Here is an 18,156-nt window from a genome sequence, read left to right on the forward strand (position 1 = left end):
AAATGCCTATCAGGGGCTTCCTTGGTGACGCAGTGGTTAAGAATCTGCCTGCTAGTACAGGGGACATGGGTTCTAGCCCTGGTCCGGGAAGATCCTACATGCTGTGGAGCAACTAAGCCCGTGCGCCACAACTACTGAGCTTGCGAGCCACAACTACTGAAGCCTGCGTGCCTAGAGCCCATGCTCCGCAACAAGAGAGGCCACCGCAATGAGAAGCTGGCGTACCGCAACGAAGAGTAGCCCTGCTTGCCACAACTAGAGCTCACAGCAGCGAAGACCTAGCACAGCCAAAAATAAATAAATAAAATAAATAAATAAATAAAATGCCTATCAGCCTCCTTCCTTTTTCCTCCCAACATAACTGCAAATAATTTCGTTCAACGTGTAAATAATGGAGAAAAGTCCCAGTAAACCCAGGTTTACTGAATAAGGGTTATATTAACATTTCTTGTTTAATCTGTCCCACAACATCCTTGGAAGGTCAGAAATTCTAGCTGTGACTGGAAGAAGCTTCCAGTCCATTTTTGATATTGGCATTGGTGCCTCGTCCAGCTGAACAGTAGTTAATGTCTTGAGAATATTACCCATTACGTCACATCTTTTCATTTTGAATTGCCTTCAAATCTTAGAATGCTAAGATCAAGTTGGCTATATTGGGCTCTCCTGGCAGTCAGCTACATAACTTTGGCTACGGTTTTGACTCTGAAGCCTGCTTGTTATATTTCTGCAAATCTGAACTATTCCTTGTGGTTATCCACCATCTAGGTTAAGAATGAAAACAAGAAATAACTGTGTGATACCAATCTTAACCATTATTGAATAATTTTCACTTTGGCTTGCAGATTTATGCAGGTAATCCCCAAATCAGGAGGTAGACTCATTAAATGAACCTGCCTCTATACACTGAGGAAACATAGGCTGACACCATCACCATTTAATGTTACTGTTACAAAATGTTCACCAGAGTTAGATGGTGATGTTGGGCTGTCCAGTTGCCCAAAGGACATCTGTCTCTAGGCCAGAGGGCTGTAAACTTCCTCTTGGATGCTTGTATCTTAGGGTGGGTGGTTCTGATGAATGGAATCGTCTTCCATCCCTGGTGGTTTCTTTCACAACTTGAACACTGTGTTCAGGTCAAGGACAGGAGAGGGTTGAGAAGGTTACACTACACACAGTTTTCTGTTGCACATCTTTTTCCTAAGTACTAATGATGACAATAGAGAAAATAATATTTGAATGGGAAATTTCCAAGTCAGGATAATTTAATGGAAGTGGTTTATTCATACTGTGTTTGATATTTCACCTGCCAAAAAGGTCAGGTTTCTGTACTTTATCACAAGGAGTCCAGGAGGATTGTCAGTTGGTGATCGTGAACGAATAATTACTTCCCTATTATTTTTTCTAGTCTCCATAGTTCACTTTTCTTACAGAAAAGAAGCTTCTCTACCCCCTTTCTCACTCCCTCTCTCTCATAATGGAAAGATGAAATGAAAAATTTTTTTTTTTTTAAGTAGTTGTGTGCATGTGTTTTAGTTAGAATGTGATCTGTAGTTAGGCAAGATGGCAACTCCATTTTTTAAAATTTATTTACTTTAATCTAATCTCAAAAGGTAAACCTGGGTTTCCTTTCAAGGGAGACCAGTCCCTATCACATCTGATATAGGTTGGGTAGGTGGCTAGTGTTCTTATTTTGTTGTGTTGGCTTTTGCTGTTAATGTTGAGACTTTAGTCTGACTATTTGCAGAGCAGCTGAGTTCTATTACCCAGGACATCTCTTAGGTTTTTGAACCTCTCAATGGGTCCATTCTGATGACTGAAGTAAGTACCTCAGAAAAGAGTATATTTTCTCTATTAGGAACATTAGGTAAAGAGGGATTTAGGTAGGAAGAGCTTATGGTTTCCCTACCCACTGTTATCTACCTATTCTTTCCTTCCGTCTTGTTATGGCCTTGTCGCTGGTGATTTGATTTGATTTTTTTTTTAATATATATCATCATCCCATTTCTTTTCTTTTTTTTAAACTATATTTATTTTTGGCTGCATTGGATCTTTGTTGCTGCACGCGGGCTTTTCTCTAGTTGTGGCGAGCAGGGGCTACTCTTTGTTGTGGTGCGCGGCTGGTGACTTTTATTACAATTCTATTTTGCTCATAAGTTATCAATAAAAGGTGAGACTTGGTTGCATTTTCTCCCTCCTCTTTGCTTTTTCCCTGGGCTGGGAGGAATAGGTCCTTCAGTCTGTGACTACGTGCTCAGGCGAGCCCTGGATTTATAATCACTTTCTTCTTCCACTCAGATGAGTGAATCGCCTGCGTTAAACAGGTGAAAACAATACTTGCACTTCGTTAACTATAAATACCAACATGCGGTTTACGACTCTGGCGCACACCTCTGGTCGTGGATTGGGGAATCAGAAAGTATTTCCTGCTTTAAAATGTTTGAGAAGCCGTCTTTCCAGCATACCAGTGTTGAGTACTCCAAAACTGTTTACCCTGTGATGCGGAAGGTGGTAGGGGGTTGTAGAAAAAGCGTTTGGGGAAATGTATATTTGCCCCCAGAGCCAAAAGCCCCACGCTTCTATTTGTGCTGCGCTGGTAAAGGACTGTACGGAGTATCCCTGAGATGGGGAGGGTTGAAGATGAAATGGAGATTCTTCAAGAAAAAGGCTGATAATCCAGGAAGGAAGAAGATTAAAAGGCAGCAACAGGAAGCATTTTGGGATCTGGTTGTCTTTCATGTCCGATTCAATAGTTGGGTGGGGGAGAATAAAAGTTCACTAAAATATAAAGGCAGTTGTTTCAAACTCCAAGTCGAGGGAACTGTGTGATGTGATATTAAGAACTACTATTACAGATAACTCTGTAAATTTCAGAAAGGACATTTATAAAAGTGCATCTGCAGTTTTTTCAGCTTAGATGAGAATCCCATGGATAATGGCTAAATTTAGGGAATAAACTGATACTGCCCTGGAGAAGAAATATTTTTCCCAAAATATGAGAGTTTTTTTTCCTTAAAATATTTTAATTTTTTGGAGACAAAGGACCCAAGTCTGAATTACACCATGGATTGTATAGTAGGAGCTTGGTTTTTCCCTCTAATCCATCTAAGGAATCTCCATGTTTAGGTATCATGGAATGATTCGTCGTACAGCAAGAGGATAAATGATTTGGGGTATAGAATTGTCAGAATATGAGATGGTGTTTTTATTTAGCATGTATTTATAAATGAATAATTTGGGCTTATGTTTCTGTTTTGCACCCTCCTGGGATGCTGAACATTTGGTTTGTGGAATGAAAACCACCAGGAGTGTTTCCTTTTGCCTTATTCTGCCTTCTTTCCAAAAGTGGGAGAGGGAACAGGAAAGCTTTTAGTCCCTATATTATTTAAAACCTCTTAAAACTTTGAGACATCCTTTGTTATTTCTTAGCTAGAATCCCTTGACCCCTTTTAATGGTCTCTAATGATTTCTATTGTTTAAAGTCTGGTGTTGATTTATAAAGAAATACATTAGGAATTTAGAATCTGAATGGCTGAGGAATTGGGCTTCTCCTTGGCAGCAGCTTCCTCTGGGATCTCTCTCTTTTTTTTTTTTTTGGCCATGTGGCATGTGAGATCTTAGTTCCCTGACCAGGGATTGAACCCGTGTCCCCTGTATTGGAAGCACGGAGTCTTAACCACTGGACCACCAGGGAAGTACCCCTCTGGGATCTCTTTACCACACTGTTTAGGATAAAGGTAACAGGACATTTGCATCTTAGTAATCTAGCTCTGTTTACTTTGTTTTTATTCCCTTTTCCCATTTCAAAGTTCTCTCCACCTCAGTTCTTTTTAACATGGATATGTATGTTCTTTGTCACGTTAACAATTAGGATCAGTTGTGTGGCCGGGACCCCACTCTCACTGACGAGCTGCTGAATATCCTCACGGAGCTAACTCAACTCAGTAAGACCACCAATGCTAAGGTGGCGCTCCGAGCACGCCAGGTAAGGACATGTGTTGGCTGTCCGGAGGGAGGAATGGTTTTCATAGACTGGGCAGTCCTAGATGCAATGAGCTCTTCCTCCAGCACCTTCCAAAGGTCATGCAATTTCCCATGTATGTCTCATTGCCCTCAGAACAAACATTCTCACGTGGTATATGTTTTTTAAAGAGAAAGGAAAAGATTAACGTTAAGTTTTTTTAAAACAGGAGCCCTCTAGAAGCTAACACAACATTGTAAAGCAACTATACTGCAATAAAAATTAATTTAAAAAATAGGAGCCCTCCCCCCATTATAAAATCCTGTTATTATTCCCTACCCTTCCTAGTAAACCAGGGTCACGTGGAGGAAAGGAGACTGAGGGAAAGCAATAGGTTTAATATTTCTTACTTTCCAAAGGGAGCTTAGAAGCAGGTGAAAACTTTTAAGTGTATAGGAAAAAGTCAAGTGTGGAAAGCAAGAAGATAATGAAATGAATCTTTGGTGCTAGCAATCAGCACAACCCCAGAGCAGCCCAGTTTCACCCTGTAGTCTTCATTTCCATTCCAAAAGGTTTCAGCAGGGAAGCCAGGAGTTGGCACTCCCTTTGTGTTCCAGCGCATGGGCATCGACAAGGAAGCAGCATTTGAAGCTGTTCAGTGACCTTCTGCTTTCTCTACAATTGTATCCATGTCACTGAATTACTCAAAGTTATTGAACCTCTCAGTGACCTGCTGAGGGTATTCAGGTCCTACCGTGTCCCTGTTTTTGTTTGTGACACTGCTTTCACTCTCTCTGCCCGTCACATGCATTGGTGTTACATCCTGACACCTCCTCTTTGGGACTGAGTACCTGGGGCTGTCGGAGCAGCTTTTCCTAGTCTTTCCCCTTCAGAGTTGCAAAAGGCTAGCTCTGCTGCACCAACCTTCCCCACAGCTGTTCCCTGCCAGACCTGATTCCCCATTAACAGCTAGTCATGCAGTCCCCAGGACGAGCAGCTCTGCAGTGGTAAATCACATGCACTGATGGAACTTGATTGAAGCTGTTTTTTCTCCCTCCCCCTCCCTCTGCCCCCATGGGAAATTGCTCACAAGCAAATCATGGTAAGAGTCAACTGAGATGCAGTATTTGGTGGCCTTGGCTTTATGTTACAGGACCCAGAAGTTGTTTTACTTGGTCTCTGTTTTATCTTTGATGCCTGCACTTACAGATTTATATTTATGGCTTTTGTATCAGAGCTGCCTAATAGGAGCCTAGAATAATCACTCCCTCAGGAACTTACGCCTTTTATTTTGCTCTCACTCTAGGTTCTTATTGCCTCCCATTTGCCATCATATGAGCTTCGCCATAACCAAGTAGAGTCTATCTTCCTATCAGCTATTGACATGTACGGACATCAGTTTTGCATTGAGAACCTGCAGGTATACATTATAGCCCTTTTCTGCCACTCTGCACTCTTGTCCCCTTTATTCCCAAGCATAGTTGAAGTAATCAGTCAGTCAGTTTTGATTTTCTGTGTAATGAAGTTTCATACCTTGAATTTCTAAAATGATTTATACTTATGTGTTTTTTTCTTCATAAAATGCTGTTAGAATTGTGGCTTAGCTTAAAAATTGAATAGGCCTGCCTTGATAGAAGTGTCCTAATGAAGTCTTCACCTCTTGCGCTTTTATCTAGAAGGTATTCTAGGACAGAATGAAGTGGTAGCACTGGTTGATTTCTGATATTTGAATCAGATGTATAACTAGGTAGTCGTTAGTCTTCTACAGGCAAAGCTACTTAAATAATCATTTAATTTTATTTTAATGCTTACTATTAAGCTTCATACAGAGCCAATTTTATTTATTTATTTATTATTATTATTTTTTGCGGTACGCAGGCCTCTCACTGCTATGGCCTCTCCCGCTGCGGAGCACAGGCTCCAGACGGCGCAGGCTCAGCGGCCATGGCTCACTGGCCCAGCCGCTCCGCGGCATGTGGGATCCTCCCGGACCGGGGCACGAACCCGTGTCCCCTGCATCGACAGGCGGACTCCCAGCTACTGCGCCACCAGGGAAGCCCCAGAGCCAATTTTATAAAAGAATATTGGCTAATTTTACTGCTAATTCAAAGAACCTTGACGACTATTTTTAAAACAACACCATTTTGTCAGGAATGACTTTCTATTTTTCTACTTGGAAATAATGATAATATTATTATACCTAGCCAAGGGAATCTTCAGGGTTTCTATCAGATTTCGTTCTGGGGAAACTAAAGAGGGGGGAAGGATGTTTTTGCTTATTTGGTTCATAGTTGAAATAGAGGGTTCAAAAATCAAAAATCTATGGCTTACCGTAGTGGAGTAGTGAGACAGTATATTAAAAGTTAAGTATGGGTATGTGTCAGAAAGGATAATAATAGCCATAAACACCTATATTAGCATATAATTAATGCACTGTTAATGCATTAGTCTAAGAATTTTATGTATATTAACTCTTCAACAGCCTTGTGAGGATAGGTATTCTTATTTTCCCCATTTTGTAGCTGAGGAAGCTGAGGCAGAGAGAAGGTAAGATCAAACATGACCTTCATAGACAAAATTCTTAAGTTTCACTAAATGCTTCAAATGCTAAATATTGTCCATTGGAATTGTTCTCTTATGGATGTAATGGTTTAAGCTTGTCTTTGTACCTTCCAGAAACTCATCTTGTCCGAAACGTCAATTTTCGATGTCCTGCCAAACTTCTTCTATCACAGCAACCAGGTCGTGAGGATGGCAGCTCTGGAGGTAGGTTCTCCTAGTAACGTGAGTTTTTTCTCAGTTTCTGGCTGACTCCTTTTGTCCATTTGGCTATTGTTATCTGTCCTTTTTCTTTGGCCTTAACGTTGGTTCTCAAGAGTAGAGAACCTTCCTCTTTTCCTCTGAAACAAATGGTCTTGCTTTTACTCAAGTGTGTCAACTCAACTAATCACCAGTTTCTGGGCTCCAATCACAGGAAAATAGCTGCTAGCATTTTTCAATTCTACTTACGAGGTATTTGAATTCTTCCATTTCATAATGATTAGGATTCCCTGTTAACACAATAAGTGAAAAAATATGTGGCTGATCAGAACAGTACCATTTTGTGATTTGGGCCAAATAAAATGGATTTTAGTTATATTCTGAATTGTCAAGCAGTTCTTATGAACTATTTCGGCATGAGAAGGAAAGTAATAACATTTAATGAACTGAGTTTTAGGTGCTTTATTTTTCTCAGTTAATCCTACAATTACTTCATGAAGTAGAAGAAAGTGAGCCTCTGAGAGGTTAAGTGACTTGCCCAAATTCATATGGATAGTAAGTGGAAGAGTTTGCATTTGAACCCAGGTCAATCTGACTCATGACTTTTCTGTTTCCACTACAGCACACTACCTCATTAAGCACAAAAATTGCAGGCCCCAAATACTGCTGTAAAGTTGCCAAGTAGATGTTTTTTTTGAACATGAGGAAAAGGAGTGTCTTCAATGATTTTATGTGATATGATACCACTACAGCCCTTTGCGAGCTCTTTTGGGTTACTTTTTATTTGTATTCTGTGGGGAGACTGTAATGTGTGCTACTCAGTAAATATCAAAATTTGAAAATATCTAAGTGTTCTACAGTGTTTTTATGCCATTTAATGCAAAGTCTCCTGACGTACCTCACATGCTGATGTGTCTCATTTTATGTGCATGGCAAATTAGCTGTGAAGTACATGAGGTTGGACTGACGGGTTTTCCTGAGACGTGGCCTGTTGCTGTTTCTTTGAGTCAAGTTAGTGTATTTGAGAGATTATATGTCAACTTATGCCTTCTTGATTTTGCCTAGGGTTTGGGGGATATAAACACTGTAAAATCGATTTGGGCCAGTGGGAAAACGAAACAAAGATACAAGATAGTGAAAGAGTTAGACTGTACTTCAATTGTTTCTGTCTTCTATCTTCACTCCTCAGGTGGCCCAGAATCAGCACCTCTCATTTTTCTCCCTGTTTGCTTTTATTTTAATTAATTAATTAATTAATTAATTTATGGCTGTGTTGGGTCTTTGTTGCTGTGCGTGGGCGTTGAGTGGGGCTACTCTTCACTGTTGTGCGCGGGCTTCTTATTGTGGTGGCTTCTCTTGTTGCAGAGCACAGGCTTAGTAGTTGTGGCTCACGGGCTTAGTTGCTCCGCGGCATGTGGGATCTTTCTGGACCAGGGCTCGAGCCCATGTGTCCTGCATTGGCAGGCAGATTCTTAACCGCTGGGCCACCAGGGAAGTCCCTCTCCCTGTTTGCTTTTATTGTCTGTTGAAATCATCATGTGTAATGAATTAATAGTCATGGTTCTATATACTTTTGTGCTAACTGATGAAACTTTCTCTCGAGTTTAGGTCAGTGTGAAGGGTTTATAGCACACCTAGAGGTGTCCAGCAGAGGAAGGCTAGCTTTGTTTCCATTTATAGTCATGGGTATAGTTTTAAGACTCCAGCTTTATTAATTAAAGCAAGGTATGTGTGTACGGGGCTTTGGGACTTGTCACCACAGACCACCTTCTTCCGCATCAGACACCTCTTTTCAAGACTGTCTTTTTCCTGGGCTAACCATCTCTTAGTTTCTGTTTTTGAAGTGTATTTACTGAGGATTACTTTTTAACCAGGTGTATGTTCGAAGGGCTTATATTGCCTATGAACTTAACAGTGTACAACACCGCCAGCTTAAGGACAACACCTGTGTGGTGGAATTCCAGTTCATGCTGCCCACCTCTCATCCAAACAGGTGAGTTTGAGCTGGTGTGTGCACCTGAGCCAACCAGAGCTCTATCAGAGTTAAAGGGAGGGTGGGGGTGGGTAATGTGTGTGTGACCATTCTGTATGGTTTTCTAAGCTAGAAATGTAGAGCAGAAAATGAACATGTTTAAACCATGAGAAGAAGAGCCTCTTGGTGTCCATTTCTTTTTTTATTTTTTTGATCTTTGATCTGGAGAGAGAAAGTATGGTCTAATTAAGATAGAAATTTAGGATTACTCCATTCATCCTCTTTTGTTAGAAATTTATTTATTTATGGCTGTGTTGGGTCTTCGTTGCGTTGCGCAGGCTTCTCATTGCAGTGGCTTCTCTTGCTCTGGAGCATGGGCTCTAGGTGCATGGGCTTCAGTAGTTGTGGCACACAGGCTCAGTAGTTGTGGCACACGGGCTTAGTTGCTCCGCAGCATGTGGGATCTTCCCGGACTAGGGATTGAACCTGTGTCCCCTGCACTGGCAGGCGGATTCTTAACCACTGCACCACCAGGGAAGTCCCTTTGTTCTTTTTTTTTTTTTTTTTTGCGGTACACGGGCCTCTCACTGTTGTGGCCTCTCCCGTTGCGGAGCACAGGCTTCGGATGCGCAGGCTCAGTGTCCATGGCTCACGGGCCCAGCCGCTCCATGGCATGTGGGATCCTCCCGGACCGGGGCACGAACCCGTGTCCCCTGCATCGGCAGGCGGACTCTCAACCACTACACCACCAGGGAAGCCCATAATCTCATTTATTTTTAAAGTATTCTGAGGCAGTGAAAACTTAGGAATTTCACCCACACATATGTTCATCTCCTCCCGTATTTTCATTCTTTTCAGTAATACCACAGGAAATACAAATAACCACAGCCAATCTTAAGCTCCATTTCTGCTTTATGGGCTTGGTTCTTCACTTTTTATTTCAAAGTACTATGTCTTTGGGGATCCTTAGTTATAGACAACAGAAATGGTTTTGTTCCAAATTGCCACTTCACCCAAAGCAATAGAAACTCTTCCTAGAGACAAAGAAGTGTGTGCTGAGACTTGCAGCCACTGGATGCCACTGTTGATCCAGGAGAGGTCAGCAGATGAGCAGTAGCATCTTCAGAAAAAGTACTTGTCTTCTTTGTCTGAGAAGGTCCTTTCACTTCTCTACCTCGAAAATACCTTATGGCTGGCAGAGAAAAGCATATATCCTTGATTTAGCAAGCATCTCTCGGTACATTTTTGCCTCCGTGGATTTCAGAATCTCATTTTCTAGAAACGAATGGCTGTCCTTCAGCGAGCAGCGAGGTACTCATGGCACACGTGGGCTCGGTGCTCAGGCTTCTTTCTTTTCCTGCGTTCCTTGAATAATTGTAGAGAACTACATGCTAACCTTAATGCTCTTTGTAATTCTCGGAACATTCTCCTTTTCTTCCTGCTTTCTACTACCTCATCCCTTTGGGCAGTGATTTGTAGTCAGGCCACAGAGCTGCTTGTGATTTCCTTCCTTCCCTCATTGCTCCCCTTGCCTTTCTGAATTGCTCTCCCTGTCCTACTTTTAAATTTGAGGATCTGTGTCCAATTTGGTGAGGGAAAGTCGATTGGAAAATGAGAGACATGCTTCTTAACTGTTTGTTAAGAAATCTTATTCACCTTTCGATCTCAAGGGTGGTTATTGGTTATTGCTGATATGGTTTCAAAACTTGTATACGTGTCCCTCCCAACAACTGAGGTGTACACATTCCTCTGGATAAAGACCAGACCTGAACAGAGCAGTAATCCTGTCATCTTTCTAAAGTCTTCCTTGGTTGTATGTATACAGAATTATAAACTGCTGGATTATTATTATTATTAATGTAGATGTAAAGGTGAAGATAGGGAAAATAAAGGAGGAAAGAGAAAATAGTCTTTGTGGAAACCAGAAAACTAAAATTGCTTTAATGTTTTTTAGGTCTAAAATCCTTTTGTTAGTTTAGGAATAGAAGATGTATTATCAGATTTAATTACAGAATGCTATATTTAATTTTAGAGCATGGCTTATTCAGTTATTACAGATTTGCTACTTGAATTTAGTTTTGTAAGATTTTATATTTTCTTATAAATGTTTCTGTTACAATTTGGAGTTATGACCTTATCCTGACACCAGTTGGTATACTGCAATTCAATTCTGACACTTACCACCTGGGGTTAGATCAGATGCCACTAGTTAAGGGCTCAGTTCTTCACAAAACTACCTCTACTTCAGATGTGGCCACAAGTTGGGTTCCCAGGCCACCCACACTTCTGACCAACTGGCTACAAATTTGGGGGTTCCCATGACCCCTTCAGGTTCAATAATTCACTAGAACAACTTAACAGAACTCAGCAAAACACTATACTTACGATCACAGTTTTTTTAATAAAAGATACTGATCAGGACCAGACAAGTGAAGAGATACATAGAGTAAGGTCTGGGGGGTGGTGGGTGGGTCCTGAACACAGAGTTCTTTCCCTGTGGAATCAGGGTACCTTGTCCTCCCAGCATATCAGTGTGTTCACCAACCAAGAAGTTCCATTGAGCTTCAGTGCCCAGAGTTTCTATCAGGGTTTCATTACAGTGTCACGATTGATTGACTCATTGGCCATGTGATTAAACTCACTCTCCAGCTTGTCTTCCCTCCCCAGAGGTCCAGCTGACCCTCTCATCACATGGTTGGTCTTCCTAGTGAGTAGCCCCTGTCCTGAGTTATCTCTTAGCATAAACTCAGGTGTGATCCAAGGGGCACATGAATAATGAAGGCACTTCTATTACTTGAGAAGTTCCAAGGATTTAGAGTCTCTCTCCCAGGAACCAGGGACAAAGGCCAAATTCTTTATTATACCATAGGCCTGCAACCCTTACAGAAGAATTCTAGGGTATCTTAGTTTTAGCTAGTTTTGAGTCAAGTTCCAACTTTTTTTCTAACCTCAGTACTTTTGTTCTTTTCTGTTCTTACTGTTTTGAACAAGCAGGCCGTAAGCATTATTGTTTCTAATTCTACAGAAATAAATTACAGGAGACTGTCTACCAGCGTTTATTCCACTCTCAGTTCCTGTAAGGCTCAAGGACGCAGTTATGTCCACTAACCTCTAGATCAGTGATTCTCAGAATTATCTGCAAAGTATTTTAAGAATACACATATGGGTTCCTGGCTCTTAAGATTCTGATTAATTCTGAACCAGAGTCCAGGGGACCACTTCTTGAAAAAGCTTCTCTGATAATTCTGTTGACCATCTACAATTGAGAATCACTACTACTAGACCAGCACTGTCCAATAGAAATATAATGCAAGCCACATATGTAATTTAAAATTTTCTAATGACCATATTTAATAAGAAACAGACAAAATTACTTTTAATAACATTTTATTTAACCATTGTATCCAAAATACCTTTTATTTTTCTTTTTGGCTGGGCTGCATGGCTGGTGGGATCTTAGTTCCCCAACCAGGGATCAAACTCCTACTCTCTGCACTGGAAGCGTGGAGTCCTAGCCACTAGACTGCCAGGGAAGTCCCTCAAAATACCATTTTAATATGTAATAAAAAGTTATTAATCAGATATTTTCCATTCTTTTTACAAAGTCTTTGAAATTTAGAGTGTATTCTCTACTTCCAGCATGTCTCAATACAGGCTAGCCATATTTCCAGCACTTCCTAGCCACATAGACAGCTCAACTGTAGACCAAGAATTAATTAGGACAATCACACTGAGTCCTCTTTGTTTTATGTTAATGGTAGTATCCCTAGGAGAGATTTTTTTTTTTCTTTTTACAAACTTTTATTCTTATGTTGCTTGGTAGTTACAGCAATTCTTGGTAGTTACAGCAATCATCCACTTCTGATACTGTAGCTATACTACAGTATTTTACACATGCTTTAAAAATTGTTCAGTGAGAACAGAGAACAGGCATATGAATATACATATTTTACATATCTAATGCTAAACAGAATTTTATATTTCCCCAATATTATATTTCGGGTTAACAAACCAAAAATTCTTGGGGGAGAAAACATATACATTCTTTAACCAGTTTTTGCATTTTCTTTCCTGGTACTTGGTCTTCCCATTTCTAGCCAGACATTCTTTTTTTTTTAATGTTTATTTATTTATTTATTTGGCTGCGTCGGGTCTTAGTCGCAGCACGCAGTCTCTTCGTTGCTGCGCATGGGCTTCTCTCTAGTTGTGGCATGTGGGCTCCAGAGCGTGTGGGCTTAGTTGTCCTGCAGCATGTGGGATCTTAGCTCCCCGACCAGGGATCAAACCCACGTCCCCTGCATTGGAAGGCGGATCCTTTTTTTTTTCTTTTTCTACATTTATTCTTTTTTTTTTTAACATCTTTATTGGAGTATAATTGCTTTACAGTGGTGTGTTAGTTTCTGCTGTATAACAGTGAATCAGCTATACATATACATATATCCCCATATCTCCTCTCTCTTGCATCTCCCTCCCACCCTCCCTATCCCACCCCTCTAGGTGGTCACAGAGCACCGAGCTGATCTCCCTGTGCTATGCGGCTGCTTCCCACTAGCTATCTGTTTTACATTTGGTAGTATTTATAAGTCCATGCCACTCTCTCACTTCATCCCAGCTTACCCTTCCCCCTCCCCGTGTCCTCAAGTCCATTCGGAAGGCGGATTCTTAACCACTGGACCACCAGGGAAGTCCCCAGACATTCATTTGAAGTAGACTAAACTTGTCCAGCAAGTCCTTGGGAGTATCTCTCTAAGCTGTATTATCAAAGCAAGACTACAGTCTCTTGTTGTGTATGGGGTCATCTGGTGGAATTCTATTCCTGTGGTTTGTTTTTGACTAGTGATTTAGCCCCCGTGGCTTGGGATGAAACATGGCTCTTTGTCTGTAAACTGACAATAGCAGAGTATTTTTTCAGGAAAATGCCTTAGATGCCACTTGGATTGAAGACCGTGTCCCATTTGCACGTTTTGATTTTTAGAGAAGCAGGCAAAACACAAGCAGCTGCCATTGCAAATAAGTGGAGCAGCCTCTGAGAAGGGAGAAGAAACACCCTTTTCAGCGCATTTGGGCAATTTCTTGGACATTTTCTTATACTTAAAAATTTTTTTAAATTTTATTGTGGAAAGAACATTTAACATGAGATCTACCCTCTTAAATTTTTAAGTATACAATATATTATTGTTGATTTTAGGTACATTGTTGTACAGCAGATCTGTGATGCTTATTCATCTTGTGGACTGAAACTTTTGTTTGACATTTAGTTACTCTGTGTTTCAGTATAATTTGCCTGTTTTTTTCTAATACTCCTCACAATATTTTTTTTTAAAAAAAGGCAGCAGATGACTAAACAATTTCTTACCTCTGTGACTTTCTCATCATCCTTCTTGCTAGGCAGGCTTCAGCCAAGGTATGTCATCTACTTCCTGATCTTCTATGTAAGACTTTCAAATTTTTATGGGAACTGTAGTTGCAACTTACTCGGTGTCCTCAGGTCTTATGCACCAGAGGATCCAGATATTAGAGCTTTACTAAAGGAAGCTCCTGGCCTAGATATACCCTTTTCTTCTTAAATTCCTTTCACTTGAACAGCAGCTACACTTGACTTAAGCATAGTAGGAAACCTATATATTTATATATGGAACACCTATATATATGGGAAATGTGTGGATTTTTTTCCTTCTTTATCTTCTTAGCGTATAAGGACTATGTCCAATTGTATGTGAATTTTTTTGAGGGGAGGGGATTTTTGCTGTCATTTTTTAAAGGTGATTTGTAGCCAGTTAGCAGTTGTCCTTAGAGGAGAAATGAGGGAGTTTCTTGCGTCTTTTTCTTGGTGCAGGAGTATGCAGGAGTAGTCAGGATAGCTGGTCTGCACTAAGAGGACATTTTATTATTATTCAGACTTTTAGGACTTAATTCTTTTGTCTAAGATTCCATCAGGCCAGCTCTTTAGTGAGTTCAACCAGTATTTTACATGGATTAATCCTGGAGCTCAGACTGTTATCATTCAGCATTCCTTTTTCTCTGTCTTCTTCCAGGGAGGCTCAGGGTTTAGAGCCAGAGGTGGTGTGTGTGTGTCTTTTTTCTCATTCTGAAACCCTACTTTTAGCACTCTGTGGTGCTGGTGATGGAAAAGCTTGTTACACTAAAGCCTCTTCCTGAATGTATTTTTGACGATTCATCAAATCATTTGACATTCACGATTTTACTTAGCTTTGGACATATTAAGTAACTCAGAATAATCTGGAAACAAATAAGTTCTTTAGTCAGCCTATGTATTTGATCTTCTAAAATATTTATACAAACATATGTAAAGTATATTATCCCATAAACTCTGTGGCTATGCATATGGCTGTGCATATTATGACAGTCTGGGAGTATGAAATTTAAAACTCCAAATGATTTTCATAAGTAATACATATTAGTGAACATAGTCCATTTTTTTAAACTTTTAATCTGTGATGCAAATAAGAAGCACCACAATTGATGCAGAAGATGGAAGTCCATTTTGTTGTATATTTCTGTACGTACATGATGGGTGAAGACTTACTGGTGTTTATTTCCACCTATTTCTTACATGGAAATCCATACTTTAGTTAATTTGAGTTGCACTGCACTTTCTCTGCTATTTGCTCCTTGTGAATTTGGCCTTCTATGTTATAATGTTTTAATTCAAGCATTTTCCTCTTCTCCCATCTCGCATCCAGAAGAGGTCGGCTGTGTTCTCCCCTGATACCACATGTTTTGGCCATGACTGAGTTTGGGCTGCTTGGCACCTTCAGAGTTTAGCTGTTGGTGGGTGGCCTCTGGGCCTTCTTTTCATGAAGAAGGTTGTGAGGAAGTTTAGAAATCAGAAGCCTTCTATGGGGCTAATCGGCAGCCCATTGCCATTCTTGAGGATTCTGATCATCTTTGATACCCAGAGATTAGACCCTTCTTTGGCTCGTACTGAGACACTCAAAAGTCATCCAACTTGCAGCATTTTTTTAGCAGTGGGAGCATTTGGTTGTAGTTAGCAGGCCAGAATGAGCAATAAATAAATAAAACTCTACAGTGCTTGCTTCCTTCATGCAGGGTAGTCTGCTGATAAGATGCAAGCATCTGGCATAAGAGAAGATTCTCAGCAGGTTTAAGTGCTTTCCTGTATCCATGGCTCAGCTTCTGGTCTCTGCTGTGTTATTTTGGCACTCTAGCCTTGGAAGATTGGAGAGTCGAGTTTAAAACTCTCAATATATCATTAGGGTAGCCCAAGGTCCCTTCTTGTCAAGGAAGACTAGCTGATTCCAGGGGGAAGGAAAAGCAGAATCTAGGGCACCTGTAAATCCCTGTAGTTTTGTGCTGTGGGTTTGTAGCTAATTATATAGCAGGCAATAGTAATATGTTGTAGCTCTGTTGGCATACTTGTTTCAGAAAGAGCAAAATCTTCCAGCAGAGCCAAGAAGGGGCTTTAAAGGGGCTGCAAATGAATGAAGCCACGATCATTTTATTGTAAACGAAAGCTCTGCAGTGGAGTCTGGGCATCTGAGCTGCAAGGAGGTGGTGGGGGAGATGCCAGTAGAAATACATGGTTCAGATGTGTTCTACAGCTCTTGATCTGGATTCTCCTGCAGAAGCATAGTCACACAAGGAGACCACCACTGGTCACAGCCAGTCAAATTGCTGTTTCTCCTATGGTACTGCTGTTAGTGACTGCCAGTAGGTTATTCAGCCGACCTCTTCTGATTCTGCTTTGCTGCCTGATTTCAAAAGATTTGCCCTATCCTGGCTCTCAGTTACAGCTTGATGTAACCACTGCTTGTTTGCATGCATCCCCATCATTTTCATATAGGGTCTTTTTTTTCCCTTCCAGTTAGAAGGCAAAAGAATCAGGAGCATTTTTATATGATAAAAGATTTATGTAGGGCCAGCTAGAATCAAGCAAAATGAAATTCAGCTGGAAGGGATGGTAAAAGGCTCAGAGAACTTGTGACTGCCGGAGAAGTTGGTGTTCCTTAAATAAAGAGGGTTCAGCCAGCAGGCAGCAACTCTGACTTTGCTTTCGTATTGAAGCAGGCTCTCCAGCCATTCTAGGCAGGCAGGTCAGTAAAGTCAGAGGTGACTTAATGCCGAACGCCTCAAAATTCAAAGGATTTCTCTTGTCCTTTTTTAAATTTAGTCAATATTGATGTGGAATGCTAGCCTCAGGAGCTGAGATGAGAAAATGCCAGGTCTAGATTCTGGTTTTTGACACCATATTTAGCAGTGTCCTTGGAAAGCTTCCCCTTTGGTTTCTCAGTGATCACATTTGTAAAATGGAGCTAATCTACTGGAAGGAAAATGATTCTAATATTTTTCACAACATTGTGAATGAAGATTCATCATCGTAAGTGCTCTGAAGAGCCTAAACAGGTGTCTTACAAGTGAATTTATACTCTTTTTGTATTTGAAAATGCAATTGATTGCCTTATCAGAGATTGAGAAATTTGATTATTTTTGCGTGATGAGTATGCAGTGAAATGTGGCAGATTTTATTTTATTTTTAGCTATATAAGTGGGATATTTGACTCATACAATCTCTACGTTTGTTGGTTATTTATGTGCAGACCACTGAGCTAGCTTTCTACTGTATCACAATTGTGTGCAGTATGCCACATCGGTCATTTTCTTAAATTGATCAAATAGCCCCTGTATAGAGTTACAAAATATATAGATGATTGTTATGGACGTGGCTAAGTATTTACCTGGTAGTAGAGAGTTTAACCTTCCTTCTCTGCTCGCCTCCCTGACAGACCCACAGAATCTTATTCTATTGATACCAAAGGGGATAAGCTGACTCTAAACTTACCTCTTAAGTGATTGATTTGAGGCCAGTCCTTTAAAAACTGGAGATGTTGGGAGTTTTGTTCTTATCCCATACTGTGTAGATGGTGCCTAATTCCTATAACAAAGCAGCAGGCGGTTTCCCGTGAGAGCTTGAGGATTGCTGATGGAGAAGGGCTGGCTTTTTGTTGGTGGTGTTCTTTTCAATTCAGGCCTTTTTCTGCTGAAAACTTGGCCCTCATCCTGTGAAGACTCCCTAAGGGATTAGAGTAGTCACAGAAGCAGTGAGACCATTTTATTAGTGTAAAATATTGGTTAACAGTTGAGAGAGACTATACTGGTTTCTAAATTCGAGAAACCTGGATGGAAGGAGCCTGAGATTGCTTTGGTTGTAGGGTTCTTCTCTCTGAACTGAGGCTTATAGTTTAGAGACTGCAGGTGGCCCTTTTCTTTAGACTCCTTTTTATATCTTAAAAGGAAGACTTTCCTATATTTTCATTAGCATTTACTGTTAGTTTTCTGCTTCTACTCTAGAACCTCTGCGTACTTTTTGTTTGTTGATGAGGGCCAAGTGCATTATAACTAAGGACCTCTTGTAAAATGAAACTCATTCCCCTGAATGAGAGGCTCAAAGACTCCAAACAGCAAAGGTGCAGGTTTTTGCACTCGG

The 18,156-nt window shown here is 40.6% G+C and overlaps 1 protein-coding gene across 1 annotated transcript in view; it reads left to right on the top strand.

Moving 5' to 3' along the window:
• Positions 1 to 18,156, top strand: part of ACACA (acetyl-CoA carboxylase alpha) — a 232,670-nt gene that overhangs the window by 100,830 nt on the left and 113,684 nt on the right. The window contains 4 exon segments of the mRNA XM_082678994.1: positions 3,869 to 3,982; positions 5,265 to 5,378; positions 6,635 to 6,724; positions 8,593 to 8,711. Of these exon segments, the coding sequence (XP_082535120.1) occupies positions 3,869 to 3,982; positions 5,265 to 5,378; positions 6,635 to 6,724; positions 8,593 to 8,711 (437 nt within the window).

The sequence above is a fragment of the Grampus griseus genome (genome assembly GCF_964374135.1).
Source record: "Grampus griseus genome assembly, chromosome: 20".
NCBI lineage: Eukaryota > Metazoa > Chordata > Mammalia > Artiodactyla > Delphinidae > Grampus > Grampus griseus.